The sequence below is a fragment of the Chenopodium album genome, chromosome 8, assembly GCF_948465745.1.
Source record: "Chenopodium album chromosome 8, dcCheAlbu1.1, whole genome shotgun sequence".
Taxonomy (NCBI): Eukaryota; Viridiplantae; Streptophyta; class Magnoliopsida; order Caryophyllales; family Amaranthaceae; genus Chenopodium; species Chenopodium album.
The window spans coordinates 949,023-973,018 of NC_137841.1; the positions used below are offsets into that span (position 1 = coordinate 949,023).

The 23,996-nt window shown below is 33.8% G+C and overlaps 4 protein-coding genes across 4 annotated transcripts; 1 reads left to right on the forward strand and 3 right to left on the reverse strand.

Moving 5' to 3' along the window:
- The first annotated feature begins 529 nt into the window (after positions 1–529).
- Positions 530–4,079, forward strand: LOC145642539 (importin subunit alpha-3-like). Its single transcript, XM_081693745.1, has 11 exons — positions 530–703; positions 1,567–1,666; positions 1,784–1,872; positions 1,984–2,115; positions 2,255–2,476; positions 2,566–2,750; positions 2,831–2,906; positions 2,989–3,042; positions 3,211–3,333; positions 3,596–3,729; positions 3,842–4,079. Exons 1-11 carry the CDS (start codon positions 530–532, stop codon positions 4,077–4,079), a joined length of 1,527 nt encoding a protein of 508 aa, XP_081549871.1.
- A 433-nt stretch (positions 4,080–4,512) lies between these two features.
- LOC145555578 (sirohydrochlorin ferrochelatase, chloroplastic-like) lies at positions 4,513–8,328 on the reverse strand. Its single transcript, XM_081617314.1, has 7 exons — positions 8,192–8,328; positions 6,882–6,967; positions 6,564–6,781; positions 6,386–6,447; positions 5,965–6,075; positions 5,498–5,590; positions 4,513–5,078 (listed from the first exon to the last, which is right to left on the reverse strand). The coding sequence occupies exons 2-7, from the start codon at positions 6,926–6,928 to the stop codon at positions 4,941–4,943; spliced, it is 669 nt and encodes a 222-aa protein (XP_081473440.1). The 5' UTR covers positions 6,929–6,967; positions 8,192–8,328; the 3' UTR covers positions 4,513–4,940.
- Positions 8,329–10,494: 2,166 nt separating this feature from the next.
- LOC145642540 (protein FAR1-RELATED SEQUENCE 5-like) lies at positions 10,495–15,315 on the reverse strand. Its single transcript, XM_081693746.1, has 5 exons — positions 15,159–15,315; positions 15,035–15,105; positions 12,769–12,922; positions 10,942–12,049; positions 10,495–10,591 (listed from the first exon to the last, which is right to left on the reverse strand). Exons 1-5 carry the CDS (start codon positions 15,313–15,315, stop codon positions 10,495–10,497), a joined length of 1,587 nt encoding a protein of 528 aa, XP_081549872.1.
- Positions 15,316–21,079: 5,764 nt separating this feature from the next.
- LOC145555579 (uncharacterized) lies at positions 21,080–22,816 on the reverse strand. The gene is made up of 3 exons (XM_081617315.1): positions 22,400–22,816; positions 21,564–21,720; positions 21,080–21,441 (listed from the first exon to the last, which is right to left on the reverse strand). The coding sequence occupies exons 1-3, from the start codon at positions 22,613–22,615 to the stop codon at positions 21,422–21,424; spliced, it is 393 nt and encodes a 130-aa protein (XP_081473441.1). The 5' UTR covers positions 22,616–22,816; the 3' UTR covers positions 21,080–21,421.
- Between the last annotated feature and the right edge of the window lie 1,180 nt (positions 22,817–23,996).

Sequence of the window (23,996 nt, forward strand, 5' to 3'; positions counted from 1 at the left end):
TGTACTACATACAATGGTGAAATTAATGATCAAAGTGTCTAAACATTGAGCAACTCAAACTTCCATCAAACCGTAATTAAAAACATTCATAATACACAAAAATAATGACTAGTAATATTAAGGGTATTTTGTGAAATACTACGTACAAAGTAAGTAATATATACTTGTACATTTACATTTTATGGAAGGGTATAGTGTAACAAAGAAATACCAAGCATAGCTTGTTCTAGTGGTCAAGTTTGTATCTCACAACCAAAAGGTTGTGGGATCAAACCCCATTAGAGACACTTTGAGGGTGGGGATTCCCTTATCCTTCCCCCTCACTTCCAAAGTGTCTAGCCCGCTAACCTGGGTCGGGAGGACATGTGAGAGTTTCCGACCCAATAGGTTAGAAAAACCATTTTTGTGTCCTAACAAAAACTATTTACTCATATTACACTGTAGAATACTACAAAAACCCTCATATTATTACTAGCCATTTAGCATTTGAAGAAGAAAAAAGGAAGGGTTTTTTGTTGAGTCAAGAAAAATGAGGCCATTTGCAATGATCTCGAACATGAAAGCACGTAACATTGAAGATTTAGAAAAGAAAAGAAAATCAATCAGAGCTTGCATACTTCACGTAAAGAGGTATGCCAAGTATTTCTTTGTGGTATATGACCTGCAGACTGCCATTGGTAACCCTCAAAAGATTCAAACCATTGTATGTTTCTTTCCTATTTATCATTTTTTCAGCTTTATTTTGTAGAAAATTAATAAAGTTTCAATCTTTATGATAGTTATTAAGCTAAGGTTCGATCCCTAGTTGATAAAAAAAGAAAAAATCTTACTTGGATGTTGTGGGTAATAATGTAATAATACTGAAAAACACAAAAAAAATATTGTATTTTTAAAAAAGATTTACGTAGTTTAAATGATTTTTAGCGTCCCGTTTATCTGAAGAACACAAAAGATTGCATTTTTTTTTTTTTTTTTTGATAAATATATATCTAGCTTATTACATGTAGTAGTGTATTTGCTTAATATTGACACAATTTTGGTAGTAAATGGGGAAAGTTCGTCTGTATTTTTAAGATATTGTGGCAGATTTTGGTTAGTCTGAAGTGTGTTAAATGTTGATAAAAACCTAAATAAATGAAGTGTGTGGGTAATCTTACAAATGTTTGTATTTTTTTCCATTAAATTTCTTGAGTTTGCTACTAAATGATCGAGTAAATGATGATCAAAATTATTAGTTGCACCAAGTTAGCTAGATCTGGTTGATCTGACCCATTTTTAGTTTTTGGGCACATTTAGTTTACTTTGTACATCTTAACCTAATATAAAGTCATAAACCAAACCAAACCATTTTGGGTCGGGTTTCAAGTCAAGGTCCAGTCTTATATAATTCTAGACTTCGAATACATATAATGATATGAGATAGTCGGAATGTACTCCCTCCGTCTTGTGAGAGAAGTAGAAATTTAATTAAAGGACGGAGGGAGTATCAAATTTTTAATTAAATTCTGGCTTCACTATCAGCTTCTGAATGTAATGTAATCTAGTAGTATTTACGTACTTTGGCAGGTTGACAGTGTACCCATCATAGCTCATGACATTTCGAGTGGGGATTTTATGTTGCAATTTGCAGCAGTTCATAAGATGGAGTTCATCATGGTGCAACTAAGTATGAAATATATATGCATGGACCGTTCTATTGTATTGTGAATCATTGTCTTACAATCCTACATTACTTGCTTGATTAATTTGCTGTAAACTGATGTTTTCGAGTTTTATTTTTCAGAGGATCATGCTGCAACACAAGCCTTAGTTCAGCGTGGCATAGTCCCTCATTTGCTGCGGTTTCTTGGAACTTGTCCAGGCTATGTTCAAGTTGATTTAACACTCTAGAAGACTAATAATTTTAAGCATGAATTTTCTTTAGCTAATTAATCTGTTTATATTGAAGTATAAATGATGTCGATCTATTGCCTTATTTTCTAGATTACTGCGGTAGAAGTACTCTACAAACTGATAAATGAGTCTCCTGAGCAAGCTCAAGAAATTATCGATCATGGTGGTGCTCCTATAATTGTTGGACTATTACATTCTCGCTATATTACAGTGAAAGTCAGGGTAATACTAACAGTTCATTCATCTATTGGAATTGTGAAAACTTAATTGATGAAAAATAATTGTTATGTACATAAGTCAAATTTGTCATTTGAAGATTGTTATGTTAGCTGAACCTGATCATTCTTCTGTTGGACAATAGGCACTGGGAGCTATGGCATGTGCCCAGGACCTCCCACCACAGTACAGGGACGCGCTTCTTAAGCATGGTGCTGCCACAGAGTTAACAGTCTTGCTTGAACCACTAGTAGAACTACCTATGCTTACTGTATCCCAAGGCTCTGAAGAAGCAACATTGTTGTACAGAGGAGTTCAATCTTTGCCAGGTTTATGCTCAGGAGATCCATTACCGGAAGTTCATCTGGTAAAAGAGAGTAAACTCTTGGAATCTAGGACTATGTTTCAAGCTTTTGTAATTTTGTCAAGTTATATACACTGTAATTCTTATTGCAGGTGGAAATTCTGGTTCCAAGTCTTCGAAGATTACTACTACTTCACATTCCAATTGGAATATATACTGAGATTATTACTGATGCTTGCGTTGCCCTGTACTACATTTTGGAAAATCTGATGATAGCTAACCGACTTCAGGATTATGTGAATGCAGAGTTATGTGAAAGTCTATTGTTGCTCATGCAGTAAGTTACCTTCATAGTACGTCCTACATGATTTTGAATCTTAGCTTGTATTAACCATTGCATCTTCCTTGTATTTGAAGAGGAACAAGCGAAGAACTTGATGAGGCTATTCATCTAATTTTCCGGAATCTGATATCCAGTCAAGCTCTTTTTCAGGTACCCCCGGCCCTCATCCATAGCTTTCATGTTCAAGGTAACAGAATTGTATGCTACTTCAAGGGGTGATTTGTGAGCTCAGATTGCACCTACTACAATCGAGGCTAACAGGCTCAGAAATGCCATGCTCTCCTCGGTTCATTATTCAACTAGTGCTTGTGCCTGAGTCACAAGCTCTAAGTAGAATATAAATCTTCATGGTTTCATGCTATGATATTCCTGTTTCTAATCTTAACTGTTTTCTTTTGGCTCTTGCATATTGTCCTAACAATGACTTCCCCTGACTACATGTTTCATAATCTAGGTTCTAATGGACAAAGACTTACTTCAAGCACTTAACCAAAACCTCTATGATGAGCCCGTGTATCAAGCAAAATCTTGCAAGACAATCTTCGCTATAATATACTACAGACGGGTCAGTGTACAGGTACATCATCTATATGGAGTAATTTTTCTTATATATGGTGCATATTTGCACTCTTGCTTCGTGCTATACTTTTCTTGAAGCTGCAAACTTCCCCTACAGAAATCTTCCCTGCAAAATATTGAGTATCGAAGCTGCAAATAAACTTCCATTACTATTTATGTTCCAAATGACCTCCTTCAGGCTAAAATCCTAGTCCCAATATTTCTTGATTGTTTGGCCAATAATTCAAACATATGGAATTACAATTTTGAACTGTAAACAGGCAATTCTTGATGAACATATAATCCATCGGCTTCTTGAAATAATACAAGATGGATTTGGAGATGTCGAAGTAAAAGAGTTGGCTGTCTCCATTCTTGCACAAGCAGTTAGGCATGGAACTGTTGAAGATATTAAGTATGCAATGTTCTTCCATATTTTACAATACTAACTCTCCCTATCTTGTTGTGATTCTTGCATCATGTTATCTCTATCTTATCGACGTGCACTCACAATGTTTATTTTCCAGCTTGTTGGTGGACCTAGGTTGCATCCAGCCTCTCTGTGAGTACCTTAACAACATCGTGACACGGGCATACTGCATTATAGGACTGAGGAAGATCATACAGAAGGGCAATGAGCAGAGAATTCGTAATGCAAATATTTATGCTGGGATAGTCGGTGAAGTTGGAGGCGATACAATCAGGGCCCTGCAGAATGATGGACACCTTGGTTCGATAGCTCGATGGATAATGATGCATATTTGACTACATGGGCAAATGAGTCTAAAGCTCAAATTGTTTCCTTTGTTTTGTTTTGCACCAAATTGCTCTTAGACCTTTTTGTTTAACAATATGATCAGTAGGAGATTTATAATTCTCTGAGTTCAGTTTTGTAAAAACCTACTGTTTTGACTCTTGAAAAGTTAAGTGCATATAGATGCACAACTTTGACCATCCGTATCAAGAGCTATTGCAATTTCCTTATATTCCATTTGTATGACCGTATTGCAATTTCCTTATACTTTCTAGATATGGTTTCTAGATATTTACTAAATGATAATAAATTAAAATTTTGTACTCCATATGTTACATTGTAAGATCTAGATAATAAGAGGTAAAATTTTCAATCCACAACTAGAATAAGTATACACATTTAAACACCAATAAGTTTATATGAAATCAACATGGATTTGTTGAGTGAATAAAAATGAAGTATTCAAAATTTTGTATATTGACATATTGAGCCTATACAACCAAGAATCAAAACTGAAGTTGATGATGAAGTTTGATCACCTATGAATTGCGACAGCTACAACTTGCTACGAGTACATCTCAAGAAATGTGCTAATGTTTACATCAATCAGCCTTATGCACTAGGTTTACCATTGCCATGATGATGTTGCAATACAATACTCACTTATCATGTGGTCCACTCAAATAAATTTTCAGACTGATGAGAAATCAAGCTACTTCATTTACTTATATTCAGAACACACGGGGTACAGTCGAGTCATTCTCATGAAGTGATCTATATTCAGCATTACAGTGCGCATGAAGCTTCCACAGTGGATAGTCTAAGGACATTATCTTGATCTATAGAAGTGTGTGGTGGATTAACTCACTACATTAGCTGGAAGGCTGCACGTCAATTTCAGAGTCCTGCACTTTAAACTTACACCTGCCTGTTCCAGCACAGACTGCACATTCCTCCGCTTCTCCAGCTACATGGCTTAAGCAATAATTAATTCTGTCCTTCACAACATCCTGCAAGATCAAATAGCATACAGCATACAATCATGCCTGAAATGTATCAACTTTGAATAACTGAACTCAGCATGATGATCCCAAGATCAGTTCTAGATATTACTTAGATAGCATACGTATGCATCCAGCAATACAACAATAAAGAGCAAGGATGTGGGAAAATTAATGATGAATCATTGCATATTTTTTAAAAGATGGTATCGAGAAAGTCACAAATCTCTTCAGATCAGTGCACCATCTGAATAGGGGTGAGGTAGGAAGGGTGTCAACGGATAAGTTATAATGAAGAACATACTATAAACATTAAACAATGAAGAACTTACTATAAACAAGTCTAACTACCATTTGACTTTCACCACTTGAAATGTACGAAGTACAAACATTCATGTAGAAATTATAAGAGGGGATTAAGTTAATACCACAAGCAACTCATGCAAACCCAATGGTGCAGTGACAAGATAGTTGATACCAGGATGCTCCAGAGCAGCAGCATCTGCAAGGTTTGGGATATCCTATACAACAGAAAAATAAATTTACTTCAACTGTTGTCAGATTCGTATAGAGGGAAAAAAAAAGGTCGAACTTCCACCTCCCTAACAGCGAGTGACCATCCTCACCTGGATATCTAATTTCATATAAAGAGATAGGATAAGAAGCATTCTTGTATGAGTGATTATAATAAATGTAAGGGTTACATATTAAAGCACACAAGGGTAAATTCTATTGCCCTAGATTCAATTCTGAATTTTAAAAGTCCAAAGCAGCAGCATGCAGACACTATATGATCACAACAGAACCTAGGCAAGAAGGGGGTCATCCCCAGTCCCCCATTGTCTTATGTTCAAAAACAGAGGGATCAAAACAGTAAAATGATAAATTTTCTTACCTGATGCCAATGCCTTCCAGGAAATAAGAAGAACGGGCTAATGATAACACGATTTGCCCCTTGCTGGACACATGAACTGAAAGCATCTTTTATGGACGGTTCTGCCAATTCCTAAGCAATAAGGTGACAAGTAAGGACATGGTCAGAACTCTTAAAAGTCAAGAGACTAGTTCAACATGAAAAAGCAAAATAAACAGCACTGGGAAAAAATATTACACTGTATGACAAGATGATTTAGTACATGTTCCAATCCAATATCTACATAATTTGGTGTCTTTCTAGTTTGGGTGAGTGCTTAATACACTCACACTTTCCTCAACACAAAAAAAGGTGATAGAACGCTGGCTTCCAAAGCCACTCAAAAATTTCATATCCAGCTTGAAACATTGCATGACAACATAATACATAACAGGGTAATTACCATATGTGCAGGCTCAACAATAGGATATCCAGTTTTGTTTTTAAACATCAGCACAAATTCATCTGCAGTACACAATTAAGCACACTATTACAGAATGAAAATTTTGCACAACTAGCTACCCAACCTCCCCCCAAAAAAAACATTGACAAGAACATCAAACAACTCTAAATGGCCTTACTCAGTAATAGATTGGATTCTTTTCGACGAGATCCATGATCCACAATAATCACACCATCTTTCTGACCAACACCAGAGGCACCTACTTGCCGGATATTTTGATCCATAGCAACGCATAAACGTGGTGAAAGGCTCTTATGCTGAGTGAATTGTGGTGGTTTGAAAAAGCTAGGTCCAGCTTCTATCCTTCTTCCTTTGGTGGTAGTTAAAGATGCCGGGCTGACCGCATTACAGAAGATAACAGGACAATGAGAGAAGTGATAATAGTTTGAAAACAAAAGAAAGGATGGCTAGATAACAGAGTCTTGATGTTAAATACCTTTGGAGTTGAACCCACTGATTACAAGACAAGAATTTTAATGACATTTGAGCTGTTGTTAATCCTGCTTATCATCTATTCATCAGCTGGAAAGAGAGACAGGGATAAATTAAATCTAGATATCCTTACAAAGGATGAAAAATCACTATTTACTAGCCAACATAAGAAATTCAGGACAGGTTCGACAGAAATTGATTTCACAACGAATTCCACTCTGACCCCACAGCCCTTCCACCAACCCATGTAAACTTTGACTACAGGAAGGGTTAATTCATGACTTACATGAAATAAATCTGAAAACACCAAGGCCAAGCACCCATTATACTCAAAGATAACAACTTCCAAAGGAGTAAAATATAGCAGGCTAGCAGCATTTGCTCCAATAAATTTTTCCTCTACAGGTCAGAGATCAGAGCACCAATTCTACCAAATAATCCCTCCGTTCTTTATGGTATGCACCACCTTTTTAGGATGTCCGACATTTCCCCAAAAGATTGCTCCATTCTATCTATGGTCATGAAGTCCAAATACATTACTCTCTCATTAAGGTACATAAAAACCCACCATTTTAATTATTCATTCAATCAACGCAGCCAAATGTAAAACATCGTGCTAAACTCTCGTAGAGCAATCTTTAATGGATGAAGGGAGTATACAGTCCGATAGTCCATCCATCAAAAATGACAATACTAAAATTCTCTTCATTCCAACCCCAAATCATGATCCTAAATTTCTAATAGCACTAACACCCTCTAGCTCACATCTGTCCACCTCCGAAGCTTTTACCCGTCAATCAGTAAAGCCTTCCCCTCGTTACGAGCTCGAAACACTATTAAGATTACATTCTTCTAGAATCTCACCCGAAGGCAGAAATATACAGAAATGCTCATTGATGAATTTCCCAATTCCTAAATACTTGCAACATTTCAACAGACGAATTTCAAAAAGGGAATCCTAGTGCACCAATCTCAACTCTCAACTAAAGCATTACAGCTCAGATTTCAGGAAACTAGTATCATCCCTTCAATCTTCATCATATAATTACCATGTACTAAGTAAATTTGTTCTCTTTGATGATTAGTTTACCAAACAAAATCATACACAGTTTCAAAAAGTCATATAATCTGCAAATTTTCTGGGGTTTAGGAATTCTAATATGAACATGTTCTAATTAAAAAACAAGGGAATTCTGCAGCTTAATTAAATTAAAGAACTGCACTTTAATAATCAAAATAGCAAAAAAGAATGTGCTAGAGAAATGAAAAACAGAATTAAAGAAGAAATTGAAAAATGGGAATTGAATAACTGACCTTGATAAGCTTGCAATTGGATTTGTGAAGTTTCTTTGATTGTTGAAGGAAGAGGTGAATGATTTATTGGCGTCAGATTTTAGCATGAAGTGGAAGTCTAAAGAGAGAATTTTTGTGATTCCTCACAACCTCAATCGGCCCAACACCACTAATTCCTATTAACTACACCCCCTTTAGCCATTAATACCTACTCCCCCCCTGAAATTACCGTAAAACCCTTACCCCCACTAACCACACCCCACTAACTGCATCCCACTAACCGCACTAGTTAGAACTTGCAGTTAATTCTCCATTTCTCTTCAACACCATATTCTCTCTCTTCAAATACTCAAAATTGCTACAATTCAAGAAAAAAAATCTTCAAAATTACTGCAAATTGCATCAAAACATTTAAAAATGTCTGACATTCGAGTTGAAGTTCGTCAATCGCAAATAAATTCCAAAAAAGAAGAGTAAGAATTTGTTCATTTAAGTAGAATTTTGAATGTAAACCCTAGATTTTATATTTTTTTTGCGTTTTGATATTCTAAAACAAACTCTACTATAATTACACTTATTTTTGTGCAAAATAGACGAAAATCTACTATATTTGGTGGTATTTTTAATTAGTAAAAATGAAACAGAGAAGAATACTTCGAAGGTTCCGTCGGAGAAGACGATTGCTGAACAAAAGTTCATTTTCAGTAAATGTTCATTTTCAATTTGATAGATGTTCATTATGATACTAGTATATGATCATTTATATTCTTACCTTACATCTACTAGGGTTCATTCTTGAGAGAATATTACTCTAATTTTGTTTATGATCTTTACATATTAATGAATGTTTACAGGTATTTAACATATATTTATTTGAATGTAATTACGTACATTTTCATTCTCATATTGAAAATATCCACATAGATTATAATAATACATGTTTAATTTCATATTAAATTATATGCTCATGAGCATCATTTGAATGTTATACTACATACATTTTCGCTCAAATATTGATAGATGTTTATTCGAATTTGATAGATAAATGTTCATTTGGATATGTGTATATTATTCACACATATGTTAATGTATGTTCATTCACATGTCTAAAAATGTTCAAAAATAAATTACATATTGCTCATTCATCATAAACCTTTGATGGTTCTATTTTAAAATATGATTCTATTTTAAAATATGTTCAAAAATAAATCACATATTGTCACTTACATTATTTGTGATGTATATATGCTCATGTTATTTGTGATAATTTGTTCATTTATATAAAACAGAATGTACATTTTTGTTTTGCAAATTGAACATTTATTAAATTTGTAATATCAATATAATGTTTATGCATATATATTGATTTACAAACACAATATATATTGTAGTTATGTTCTATATAGAGTGAAACACACATTGCAATAATTTAGAGATGAAAACTATGAGCCTAAATTTATAAGGAGATAATGCCATCAATTATATTGAAAGATAAAAATGAACAACATAGTAATATGTAGGAATCATATTTTGATAAAAGCATGTTGAACCACAAGTAAGTTAATTTGACATATAGCATAATGTTCATTTTCATAATAATGAATACACACATTGACATTGTAATTTGTTTGACTTACAGATACACCAAATCAAGAAGCTGAGAATACAATACATTATTGCTCAACTGATGCTATTTGGATTAAACAGAAGCTAGAGGCAATACAAAAGGAGCAAGAAGATTTATGGAAGCTTATATTACTACAAATATTATTCTTTCGGTTATTTGATCATTTATGGATTTCTAAATGATCAAGTACATTAATATTCATATATATTTTTTTTAATTCATTAGTGCTTGTTATATACATATACATATATATATATATATATATATATATATATATATATATATATATATATCAAGAAATTAACGAAATACAATAAAATGTTCATTATCAAGAAGTTATATGTTCAATTACGTAACAGTTATAACGAAATACAATAAAATGTTCGTAACCAAAAAGGCAAATGTTCAGTTACATATCACTTATCAGAAAAAAAAAAAAAAAAAAAAAAAAAACATTAAGCTGGAACAAATATATGTTGTTTCAATCCAAATTCTAACTTATTATTATTTGCCAACCTATTCGCTACATTAGTGTAAAAAAGAAAAAGCTAACAACCTATCATACTTAGAAGAAATATGTTGATTAGCTAACACGTTGAACACTTTGAACATCTCTTGGAACACTTTAAGGAACTTGAAAATTTCTTGGAACACTTGGACGTAATTGAACCTTTTTTCTTGGCACACTTAAAGAAACTTAGACATCACTTGGAGCACTTGAATGAACTTGGCCTTTTCTTGGAGCACGCACTTGGACAATACTAAATTCTTTCTTAAAAGCATATTCATTGTACCTGCCATAAATTTCTTGTTCAGAATTAAAATATGTAAAAAGTAACTCTGATTTAGTTGCTTATTCATACAAAATTTCATCACTAGCACCCGCTGCATAAGTTTTAAAAATGAACATAATCAATGACAAATATGTACAAATACAAAACAGTACATATATAAATGATCATTTAGCATTATGAATTTGATCAAAATAATAAAATAAAATAAAGTACTAAATATTTAAAATATAATTAAAACATCTATAACAGAACATTAGTTTGAATCATAATGATCATTTAGAATTATGAAATTGATCAAAATTGTAAAACTACTAAAAAAATCATATTAAAATTAATAATAACTAAAATACTTTTTCCAAAAATGTTCAAATTCAGCAGGGGTTTCACAATACTTAAGCAAATAACCAAACAAATCTGTAAATCCATCTAAAGCTCTCAAAGCTCCAATATGCTTCTTTGAATTTTGCTCAATGTGCCAAACACAAAGACGATGATGCACACTTGGAGGAAATACATTACGAATACTGGCTGCAATTGCTTGAGCTTGATCAGTCATAATTGTGATAGGACTTTTGTTTCCCATAGATTTCAAAAATGTATCAAAAAGCCACACAAAAGATTCAGTTCGCTCATTGAAAATAAAACCCATACCAAACATAAGGTTATTAGCATGATGATTCATACCAACAAACGGAGCACAAATCATTCCATATTTATTTGTCCAATACGTGGTATCAAAAACCAGCAAATCTCCAAAATACTCATAATCTCTCTTCATCCGACCATCACGCCAAAAAAAGTTAACTAAACACCCATCCTCATCTTGTTCAAAGTCATAGTAAAATTCAGCTTCATCAAGTTGTCTTTTAGCAAAGTATTTGATCAATTGATGACTGTCACAACCATCAAGTAAAGATCGTTTTTCAGCAGATAAAGCGTTATAGGCATCCGATCCCGTAAATCCTAAATTAGGAGACCCACCAACATCCTTCTTCATTGCCCTCAACGCTGCAGAAATTTTAGCTCCACTACACCTTAATGTAGACATGAATTGCAAATTTTCTTTAGAAACACTTCTTTGAGACCTTAACAAATGTCTCTTTTCAAGAGGAATCATATGATGATTATGTTTCATGTAATGCTTTGTACATGTCCATAAACCTAAACGATCAATCTTAAACTGAATAAAAGCCAAACAACCAGTTCTTATATCAAGTCTCTCATAAGCCCTTTTATTCTTTGCCTTCTCATCCTTCCAACCTTCATTACAACAAACAAATCTTTTCATCTTTAAAGAGCCATCATTTCGAGATTTACTTTTATCAATTCTAATACCAAAACCATGCTTAAAAGCATATTCATTATAAGTATCATAAGCTTCTTGTTCAGGATTAAAATCTTTATAAAGTAACTCTGATTTAGTTGCTTCTTCAAACAGAATTTCCTCACTAGTACCCACTGCATAAGTTTTTCAAAATGAACATAATGAATAACAGAAATGTACAAATACAAAACACAACATATGCAAATGATCATTTAGCATTTTCAATGTGATCCAAATATTTAAATAATATAAAGCTCTAAATATTATTATAACTGATAATGATCATTTATAATTATACAAATGTTCAAAATAATAAAACAACAGAAACATAACATAGAGTAATAAATGATAATTCACAGTAGCGTAAAACATAAACTAATAACTAATAAAAATAACATACATAATAATGAAATGATAATTTACAGTAATCAAAATCAAAATTCACAAATATAACTAAATCAGAAACTAAATCAAACAATTATACAACAAATAAAACTAAAATAGCATTCAAAATCAGAGTACTCAAAATCGAGCTAAAACAGAGACTAAATTAATCTAAAACAAAAACAATTTAATAAAACAAATCACATTCATAATACAACTAAAACAAAAGCAAAATTACTCCAAACAACTCAAATTGATCATAATCAAACAAATCACATACATTAAACAACAAAAACAGAAGCAAAATTAACCGAAACAACTCAAATTGATCATAATAAAAAAAAATCACATACATTAAACAACTAAAACAGAATCAAAATTAATCGAAACAATTCAAATTGATCATAATCAAACAAATTACATTCAAAAAACAACTAAAACAGAATCAAAAGTGATAAAAAAAACTTACATTGATCAACAAATGAATTGAACAATCCAGTAGAAGACGGAAAAACAGCTTCACAATCACGATCAAACTGAGAAATCGAAGAATGCTGAATTTCAGAATCATGATCAACATCTACAATCATGAATTCATCCATAATTGATAGGAAAACAACGATCTAGAGAGAGAAAATGAACAAAAAGGAATGAAAAATACAAAAATTAGGTTTAAAATGAATTATATAGGTGGCTTGAACAATAAGTAAGGAAAAGAAGAAAGAGGAAAAAAAAAAAAAGAAATGCAGAAATGATCAAAACGACGTAGCTAAAGAGGGGGAGTAGACAGCAATAGCTAAAGGAGGTTGTAGGTAAAAATTTTCACAAATAGGGATATTTATGGGTCAATAATTGGGTTGGGTTGGGTTGGGTCTAAGTCTAGGTCCAACAACTTCAATCCTAAATCCGACACATATGTTTACCAACAAAGTTTTGGCATAATGATTAAGTTTGAGGGTTTGTGTACGATAGATCATACTTTAAATCCCTACTTTATTGGTAATTTTTGTGTCTTGGTTCATTTGCATAAAAAAAAATAAATTAAAATAAATAACGACAAACTAAATGATTTGTTAACGATGCTGAAATGGAGTTATGGAGGACGACAACTTGACAAGATGGATTTTTTTTATTTTTTTTTGGGAAATTCTACGTGGCGGCCTCCAACTTTTACAAATTCCATATGGTGTCAAAAAAAAACACATAATCTCTAGTGAACCCAAACTTTCATTAAACTCTATTTAGTGGCCAAACCTCACTTAGAATCGGTTAACCACTCGGTTAGGGTTAGATTATGAACTCTAATCAAGTGAATTACTAACCTACCCCCATTTAAATCATATCCACCTTTTTATTTCAACTGATTATATTAAAACCATTGCAGGCTCTTAAAATCCTCCCCTTTTCTTCGATAAATTAGGGTTCTTTAAAAAAAAATCTGACTTCCTAAATTTGCAATTGATTTAATTGGTTTTCGAACAATTGGTTCAAGGTCCAAATCCACCATTACAAAAACGAAGAGCTTCAATTTCTGATCGCCTTCAATCGCCGACTAGTCCCCTGTTCTTATGCTCAAACGACGACAAACTTGAATGCGCTCAAGCCCGTGCCGCACGCGATGCCGCCGTTCGCAGTAAACTCGCCTGAGGTGATCTATTTCTGCTATATATCTAAAATTCTAGTGTTTTTGGGTAATTTCTGGTTTCTGCTTGGATTGGTGTAGTTTAATTTTTTTGATTCTATTAAACTGCAATTTGTGAAATTCAATTGCCCTTTTTTGTAATGATTTCTGGGATTTTTATTTTTTTTGCTTGGATTGGTGTAGCTTAATGTACTGGTGAAATTCTCTTTCATATCATGTTACTTTGCTTGATTTTTGAGTAGATTAATTACATGAATTTTATTAAAGATGCTGGATTTCTTTAACTAATTTATTGTTTAGGGGAATTATGTTGGAAGTTAAGGAATTATGCTCATGTCAAGAACTAAAAATTAGATTAAGATAGTTGCCCCCCTGATGATCGAACCTATAATACGATCATTAGAGGTTATATACTCAATAATGACTTGTCAAATGCATTATACTATTGTGATCTTCTGGTTGGGAAAAGATTTGAAGCTGATGCAGACACTTTGTCATTGTTTGTTGGCCTCTTGTCTTCTGATAAATTAAGTGACTTAAACAAGAATTTGCTATCGAAGTTTATCAGCTGAATTTCAGTTAAAATGTATGCAAAGATTTTGGACCTTGAATATGTTTTCTGCAGAGAAAATTGAGATGGAGTAGGATGCTCCTAGACAATCTATGAATAACAGACCGCTTTTAGCTCCAATTGGCATGTTTCTTCTGAGCTTTGGTGCAGAGATCACCAAAGAACAATGATATCTTGTTTGTATCCAGATGCTTCACTACTTGGTTTTGTAAATATTTCTGTACTTTAATGTATATATTATGCTCCTTTACTTTGTTGTTAACAATGTAATGCCCTGTGAGGTTCATTTGCAAAAAAAAAAAAAAAGAACTAAAAATTAGATTATTTTTCAAGGCTATTAGCTCAACGGGTAGAGCAATGTACAGTAGTGTACATGGTGTGGGTTCAAGCCCCGCATAGCCTACATAACACTCCTAGAGTGATCAAAGTTGATGCTAATATTCCCACCCATGGCATATCTTAGAGTAAAACAAATGGATTGTATATAAAAGGTTTAATCAACATTAGAACCATACTCATTACCTCATAAGCACACTGAAGCTTCTTAAACGACTCACTTGCTTGTGGACTACCCATATTTTTATCAGGATGCACTAGCACAGAAAGATAAAAGTGCCAACAAATTTATCCTTTTGTTAGCACGTACATCCATTCTGCATATTGTTGCAACAGAAAGATGCATAAATAACATGAAATATTCGGCAATTTATAAGAGCCCATTGCTCAGCACTTCGGCATGAAAAGTTTACTGATCTTACTGCATAAGGACAGCCATCTTTTGCATTTAATTGCATTAAAGCCATTTAGCTGGAAGGTAGTCACATGTATACAACAACAGATCTGGCTGGACTATCACTAAAGTGAATGTATGTAGAAGTTCAGGAATCAAAGCAACACAAGATTAAAATTAGATAGCAGCAGTCTGACAAATGCCAATTGATGCATAAAAAAAATGTTTCAGAAAAAAAAGAAAAAAAAACATCAAATCTAGTACATAAGTTGACCTTTATTTACTACTAAATAAAAGATACTCATGTTGAAAAAACCAGACCCCAGGCTACATTTTCTCTTTCCCTTTGTTGCTGTTCCTTGGCTTGGACTGAGATAGCTGAGAAACTGGCTCTGGTTGGGAAGAAGATATAGTTAAGCTTCGTGTAACATTAGCAGTGGTTGGCTGGGATGCAGAGGTAGCAGCAGTTGTCTTTTGTTTTTTCTCGGTATCGTGTGATGCTTTCTCCTTTGCCGTCATACCACCTTTGCATGTTTGCTTGTTATGGCCATATGATTTACAGAGTGAGCATTTGATTGTGGTTGACCTTTTTTCTTTATCTGGTTCATCATCAACTCTTCTTCTCTGTCTTGATGGTCTTCCTATTCCTCTCCTCATTGTAGGAGCTTGAATTGTTGGCTGGTCAATTTCTGGCCAATGCTCAATGTCTGGAATTGAGTTGATGGCATGTGAATAACATTGTTTGTAGGCTGCAACTGAGTACCATGTGCTAACATACTTATGAGGATCATGTCCTGCAGCTAGTATAGCCCTTAATGCATGCCTACAAGGGATGCCTGAAATTTGCCAAGCCCCACATATATAACTTCTATTATTGAGTGACACCGGGAGCATTGACTTACCCTCTCTTATTTCATATTCTCCCTCTTTACTCTGGAATGCCTTGCAAGTTCTAGAAGCATTGATCAGCATTTGAATTCCCCTTACAATGGTAGGACATGGATCAGAATCATTCCAATCTTTACATTTATGTCTTCTACTTGACATCCTTACCATACACATTCTTCGTATGCCTACAAAAACCACATATAACCAAGCATAAAATTCAACATAAGAACCAAGTTATATTTACAAAAATAATTATAAAGATTAAGAAAGACATAAATTTTTACCTTCCAAAAGAGTCAGAACAGGTCTGCATCTGTCCACTCCTAAAGTGGCATTGAAACTCTCCACAAAGTTTGTTTTATTCTCATCTGTGCATATCTTTGGGTCAAACTTGTGTCTTGACCACCTCTCTTGATCTCCTAGATTAGCTAACCATATTAGTGCCAAGTGGTTTGTCTTCTGAATTCTTTCCATAGCCTTTTTAAAGGTGAATGTTGAAGTAGCACTACATGCCAACCAAAATAAGGAGTGTATCAAGGGTCCTGGAAAAGCTGATTTCTAGTTTTTAGCTAAGTGCTTGCAGCAATACCTCCTCCCTACTTTTGGCCATAGCTCAGTTAAAGCAAGATCTATTCCCTACAAGAACACATAATGAAGAAATTAACACTAGTAGAGTATACTTACTGAAATTAAGCCAACATATGAGACACTAACCTTTTGCCTGTCAGATATAATGCACCAATCATCCCCTCTATTTAAGTCTTTCAAGATTTGCTTCAAATGCCAAATGAAAAACTTCCAGTTCTCCCCATCTTCAACTGAAACTATAGCCCATGCAAATGGATGTAGCTCATTATTTGCATCTATAGCCACTGCAGATAGCAAAACCCCTCCATAGTTCCCTTTCAAGTGAGCACCATCAACCCCAATCAAACTTCTACAACCTGCACCAAGCCCATCTATTGCTCCCTTGAATGATATGAAAATGCTAGAGAAAGTGAGTGACAGTTGGGGATCATTCTTTCCCTATGCACAGTTAGCTGCTGAACCAGGATTAGTTTGCTTAACCATTTCACAGTACCTAGGAAGATGGCCATAAGACTCATCATGCCCACCATTGATCTCCCTAAGAGCAATACTCCTCATTTTATAGAGAGTACTAGTGGCCATCTGCACCCCATACCTGGTCCACAACAAGTCATTCAAAGTTTTCCTAGTTATATCATTGTTTGCCCTTATATCATCAATTAGCTTACTTGCAGCCCATTTCACATTAACTAAAGGATTCCTCTCATCCAAACCCCTACAACTGTGCTCTTGATCTTTTATACTCTTTATGGCCCAAGTAGTGCCATCAGGGAGTACACTTGAATGTATCCTCCAATTACAGTTCAATTCCAAGCACTGAGCAGTGAATCTAGCTGGACTAGATCTATCCACTACAATGGCAAACCCAGATTGTATACAATAATCTCTTAGAACAGATAGGAAATGTGCTTTATCAGTAAATATCATCCATGGTTTCAAAACAATACTTCCAAACTCAACATTTTCAGCAAATTCTCCATTCTTATACATTTTACTGACATAAGTGTCATCATCAAGTAGTTCAGTTTTCCATACATCAGATGCATAAGCATCATAATTGTCAATGATCTCACCAAATTCCTGATCTTCTTCATCTGAGACACCACCTCTTTCAAAATCTATGTCTAAATCTTCATCTCCAATGTTAGCATTCATTTCTGGCCGTAAAGTTTCTCTATGCTCAAACCTCCTATTAAACTCCTCTTCAGTAATCACTTGTGCCTCTTTTTCATATGGTTTGTTCATCAAGCCCTTCCTAGCAGCAGTAGTCTTAGGTATTTTATGAACAATCAAGGCTGTGTTGTTTGATAAGGTTGGATTCAGGGTAGTTTTTTCAAGCAAAGGAGCATTGGAAAAAGTAGTAGTGTCAGCTAGAGTAAGTGGCTCATTAGTAGGTAAACTCCTTTGAACAGGTAACTTAACCCTAGGCTTAGGATTGCCCCCTCCCCCCTTTCCCTTCTTTTTAAGTGTCTTACATCCACTCGCTTCCTCTTCCATTCTTTCCCAATTGTCTATAAGTGTTTCATTTAACCTAGGTGGACTAACACCAGGCATGTCACTAGTCCCAACATCAAAGCTTTGGTTGTTTTTCTTAGGTGGACTTAGACCATAATGCATATTGGGTTTGTTTTTCAATGACTCTTTAAGATTCCTAGCTGCAACTACACATTCAGAAGGTGTTTCAATTGAACCCACATACACTGTAATCACTTTCTTACTTCCTCCTATTCTATCTAACATAGACATTAAATCACTGTCACTAGTAATTTTAACATCCTTCTTATTATAATAGTAATGGAAACTAGGATATTTAGGCATCATATACGCATTTTTCCTAAACAATTCCTCATACTCAATAATCAAATCAATCCACATTACTTTATCAACATCATCAACATTAATATCAACCACATTCTCTGCCGTTTGAAATTTTAACACAATTGAGTCCATTCTGCAACATTAAACCAAACACACAAAAATTCCAAATAAATCAAGGGAATGCTCAATAAAATTCTCAAAACTAAGCTAGCTGCAAATCGCACAAAAAAAAAAAAACCAAAAAAATGCTGCAAATCGCACAAAAAAAAATTAAAAAAAAAAAAAAACAGAGTAACCAGATAATTTAGCATGCATATATAAGAAAAATTCAAAATTTATTGAAAATATCTTCAACTGATTACCTGGAAGATGTTTACCACATTAATGTTCAGTCGCAAACCGTTATTTTGCAATGAATCCAACAGCAAACCCTAGCCGTCGATTTGAATACTCAATCGCAAAATTGCCAAAAAAATACAACACAAAACAGAGAGAACTTTGTGCAAAATCTGTAAATAATCAATTTACGTTCTTAAAATTTGCTCAATTTCAACGAGTTTGAAGTGTTGTTATAGATTGCACTTTGAATTTTAGGGAAGAAGATGAACATGTATATGAAATAATAAGGCAGTGGAAGAAGATGAACAGAGAGATCATCAGTGCGTGAAATATAGTCAGCATTAATGAAATAAGAGGAAAGGATTAGAAATAGGGGTATGTTAGTAAATTCATAAATTAGAGTTAATAAAGTTAGCATTAGTGAGTGGTTAACCGATTCTAAGTGAGATTTGGCCACTAAATAGAATTTAATCAAAATTTGGGTTCACTAGAGATTATGTGTTTTTTTTTTACACCATATAGAATTTGTAAAAGTTGGAGGCCGCCACGTAGAATTTCCCTTTTTTTTTGTGACAAAAAGATGGAAGTTAGACTTTCATTAAAAATATAAAGAAATATTTTTTGACTTATTTAATACATTTATAAGCTTATATAACTACTTGAATCTTACGCATCTACTTAACTACGTATGTTGTACATAGTAGGTTAGTAGTTTGTATTCCATAAGAGTTGCAACATTTTATAGTTTGAAAAAAAAAAAAAAAAAAAAAAAAAAACACTTCATCCTTCATTCAATAATTGTGCTAACTATGTTAAATCGTTATATATACATACAAAAAACTACAGCAATAATACGTACCAATAAAAATAATAAAATAATAAAAAACAATATACAACATGGAATGTAATTTGTTATGAACCCATTTAGGCTCACTGGATATGGACCTAACCGACCTAGATTCAATCCATTGTCATTTCTATTCCCAGTGGCCCCATATAGGCATATATAATGTTTTATTTTTTTGACAAAGACCATATATAATGGTTACTCTTTACCTAGGTGTTAAACAAATTTTGGCATTCAACATCTTAGAGCTTTGTTAGATGTAATATCCACTGCCTATACTAATTTGTTGATATTAGTGTTTAGCAAGACACCATAGGACATGGGAACATGGTTACATTTGTGTATAATCAGGCAAATCTCCCATGTACACACCGTTCCTAGTTTTTAAAATCCCCTGAATACTCGGTGTACTAGTCTTTAGTGTACACTCAATTGCCAATGCATGGAGTCCCCTGTGTACTTTCTAACCCCCAATGTTGATAAAGAACACTCTCATTGAACTAGTCCCCAATGTATTATTCTACGTACACCAGCACACCACTACCCTAGCAATCTTTGTACACGCTCCATCATTCACGTATTAGTCCTTTGTGCACATTTCTTCACCAGCATAGAAGTTTCGGGCGTACAAGCATTAAGAAAGCATTAGTCATAATGAGCATGCCACTGCAAGGGGCTTATTGGGCCTCATATCAATGAACAAATACATCAATAATCATCACGAAATGGACTAGTATAAAAGTCAGAGGTATATTATCAGTAATCCAGATCATTGAAATCTGACTGAGTAGCCTACTAACGGATCTGCAGCATAAGTGCCATTCACCAAGGAATGCAGTTCTGGCACTAACAAGTGCTATGGTTGTTGAATTTCCATCGTGGCGATCGTGCTATATGCTTATTCAGCCTATATATAGCTAAGACTATTTACACACCACATATTATGGGTAGCAACATCAGTCCTTTCTGTGCAATTCAGAAGCTGGGGTACCCTGTGCCTGGACCCCTGTTTCGAATAGAATTGACACGGTCTCATAACGAAGGACTCATCATAACTTTACAGAATTGCTCATACCCACAAAAAATTCTCTTTTTCTTCAAGCAAGAAACATAGAGCTATAAAAGTAACAAGATATTGAAGTCTACTTTCCAGTAAGGCAGTAATGCATCAATCATGAGAGTGAGGGATAGCTCAAGTGGTTATAGCTTCCCTCCCGATTCCAGGAGATCCTGGGATCGAGTCTCACCCCCGCCCTTGTGGCTCTCTAAACACCAAAAAAAAAAAAAGTAATGCATCAATCAGAAAAATTGTGTACACAGAATTTAATAGCAGGTGCACATCATATGCAAGACCAATCAAATATCGACATTAAGAAAGAGAAAAGTTGAGGCTCCGTTTAAAACTTCATTGAGATGATGCCCAAAATGTTAGAAAAAATGATTATATACCCCATATGTTATGTAACAAATGTGTGAATTTCATTCCTGTATAACAATTCTATTTTCAGATCAAATAATGATGTTGTGGTTCTTACTCAGATTTTGTAATCAGAATAAGCAATGTAAGCTACCACACAAACATGTAATCTCATACTTTCTAAAACCACTACAAATTTTTACAACAAAGGCAGGTAGCAGCTAATTCTTGTAGATTGGTGGCTTTCCTAACCATTTTGCACGAAATCCAGTCCCTTGACAATCACCGCATTGAGTTGAACCCTGCGTAAAATCAAGACACAGAAGAACACTCTTTTCATCCTATGCTAGAGGGTGTAATATGTATCATAATAGTAACAAAAAGTACTGAATACAGATGGCAAGGTCATTCATAAATTGCTCACCTCTCCCGCACATATAACACAAGTAGACAGTAGTGTTTCGGGATGGAACTTCACACAGCATGTTATCACCAATAATGAAAAAACCCGTACCAGCACACCATTTGCATTCAACACACCCGTTCGAGTTACAAGAAGAGCAAGCGATAGGAGTAGGTTGCTGCATACATTTCCATTAAAAATGTTAGAAACTATGGTATTCAGTTATTGGTGTTAAACAAAGGTACATATCCAAGTGTCAAACTCGACTACTTTATTCATAAAAATCATTTTATTGCAATCAGCATAGCCATTCCAACTACAAGAAGAGCAAGCAATAGGGATTGGTTGCTGCATACATTGTCATTACACATGTTAGAAACTATATTATTTGGGTATCGGTGTCAAACAAAGCTACGTGTCCAAGTATCAAACTCGCAACTTAAAATTAAGATTACGTATTATTACCCCAAAATGATGTGTCCATTGTTCCATACTTCCATACCCGTGTTTGAGTGTCGAGGATATGAATGAGTTCTAGTATTTATAAGCAATATTACATTATAAGAATAATTCCAGCTATGAGAGTACATAATATCCATCATCTATCTTCAATAATACAACACCAATTATTATGAAGTTAAATGAATTCAATGATTATTTGCAACAAAAAAATACCTAACTAAATTACAGGGTGATTAAAAATATCATACAAAATTGTAAAATCCCAGCTTTCTAGGGTTCCAAATAAAATTAAAACCCCACAAAAAAAAAAAAAAAAAAAAAAAAAAAGGTATTTCTAGCTTCAATTGGGAAAATTAAAGAAATTTATAAAAAGATTACAAATTTAAGTGAAATACCTGAGAAATTAACCAGGCTTGTTCAATACGATCAGCAAAATTGGAGGAATTATCAGACGAAGAACCCACCATTGAAGCTTGAATCTTGAAATTGAACCTCTGATGCATCAAACTTGAAACGACGACGTTTTGGGAACTTCTTAAAGGAATTATTGTGGAGCTTTTCTTCATGGGTTCGATCCAAATTGAAGGTTTACAACACAAACAATAAGACATCGTGCTTTAAATTTAGAAATAATTTCTTCCAATTACTGTAAATTTTACGAATTCTGAGAATATTCAAAAATGGGGTGTTTCACTTTTTCTGGGAAATATTTTGGTGGTTTTTCAGTTTTTATTAATTTCTGTTTTTTCTTCGTTTGTGGGCGTAATAGCGTAAATCCTTGTAACACAACAAATAACGCGGGACACGAAAGATATTTCATACTCCGTCCTTCCATAGAGGTTAACCCTTAACGCATAGCTCCTATTGGTTTGGAAAACATATACTCGTAAGATAAAAAATGTATCACTACATACATAATAAGTAACGTGTGGTAAGTATTTTGAGGAAAAATATTCAATTTATAGGATGGTAAAAAGTACCACTACACACATAGTTCTGATAGTAGTACACAAAAAGTACTATTTTCAGACAACTTATACTTTAACGGTACATTACACATGCATAACGGTACATAATTGTACATTATAAATTTATAATGTACTACTATAGAGCCAACTTTTTCCAGAAGCTTGCCAAATTTACATTTTTGCCCTCCGATATGTTCTTGTAAATACATAGGCCCTGTTTGGTAGTTAGCTTATTGGGAGTATATTAGCTTATTTGACTAACTTTAGCTGATTGACTAGTCAAACAAGCTAATATAAGTGTTTGGTACTAAGCTTATTGAAAGAGCTTATTCCACTAAATAAGCTCTTTTTGAAAAAGCTCATTTTAGGAGTTTTTTCAATTAGCTTATTCATTAATTATTGTGAAATTACACTTATAACCTCATTTAATTTAAAATCTTATCTAAACTACTTACCCCACAATTAGCTTATTGGTCATTTCACATACTCATTCACCTTTAAGCTATCAGTTATTTACCAAACACTTTTATATAATCAGTTAATACAATAAGTTAGTCAAATCAGTTAATAAAATTAGCTAGTCAAAATCAGCTAACTCAATCAGCTTCAGCTTTCAGCTTTCTCCCAAACAGGGCCATAGGAGCTATGCACTGAGATGCACTCTTCCATAGATATTCCCTCCGTTTCATAATATTAGTCTCATATACGAAGTACTATTTTGGTTGTTTGAAAAAAATCTATCAATATCCAATTATTCACTATGTCCCATTTTTAATTTAATTTTTTTAAAATTAATTGGTTGTGGATAGATGACATGGCTCTTAGGGCCTGTTCTCATACGTTTATTTTCAGTTTAGTTCAGCTCCTAATTTTCTTCTCTTATTAAATTATTCATTTCAATTCGATTCAATTCATTTCAGCTGAGTTCAGTCAATGAGAACAGGCCCTTAATGAAATATCTATCTTGAATTATACATTATGACCTACAAACACTCTTACTACGACAGTTTTCGACGGTATTTCA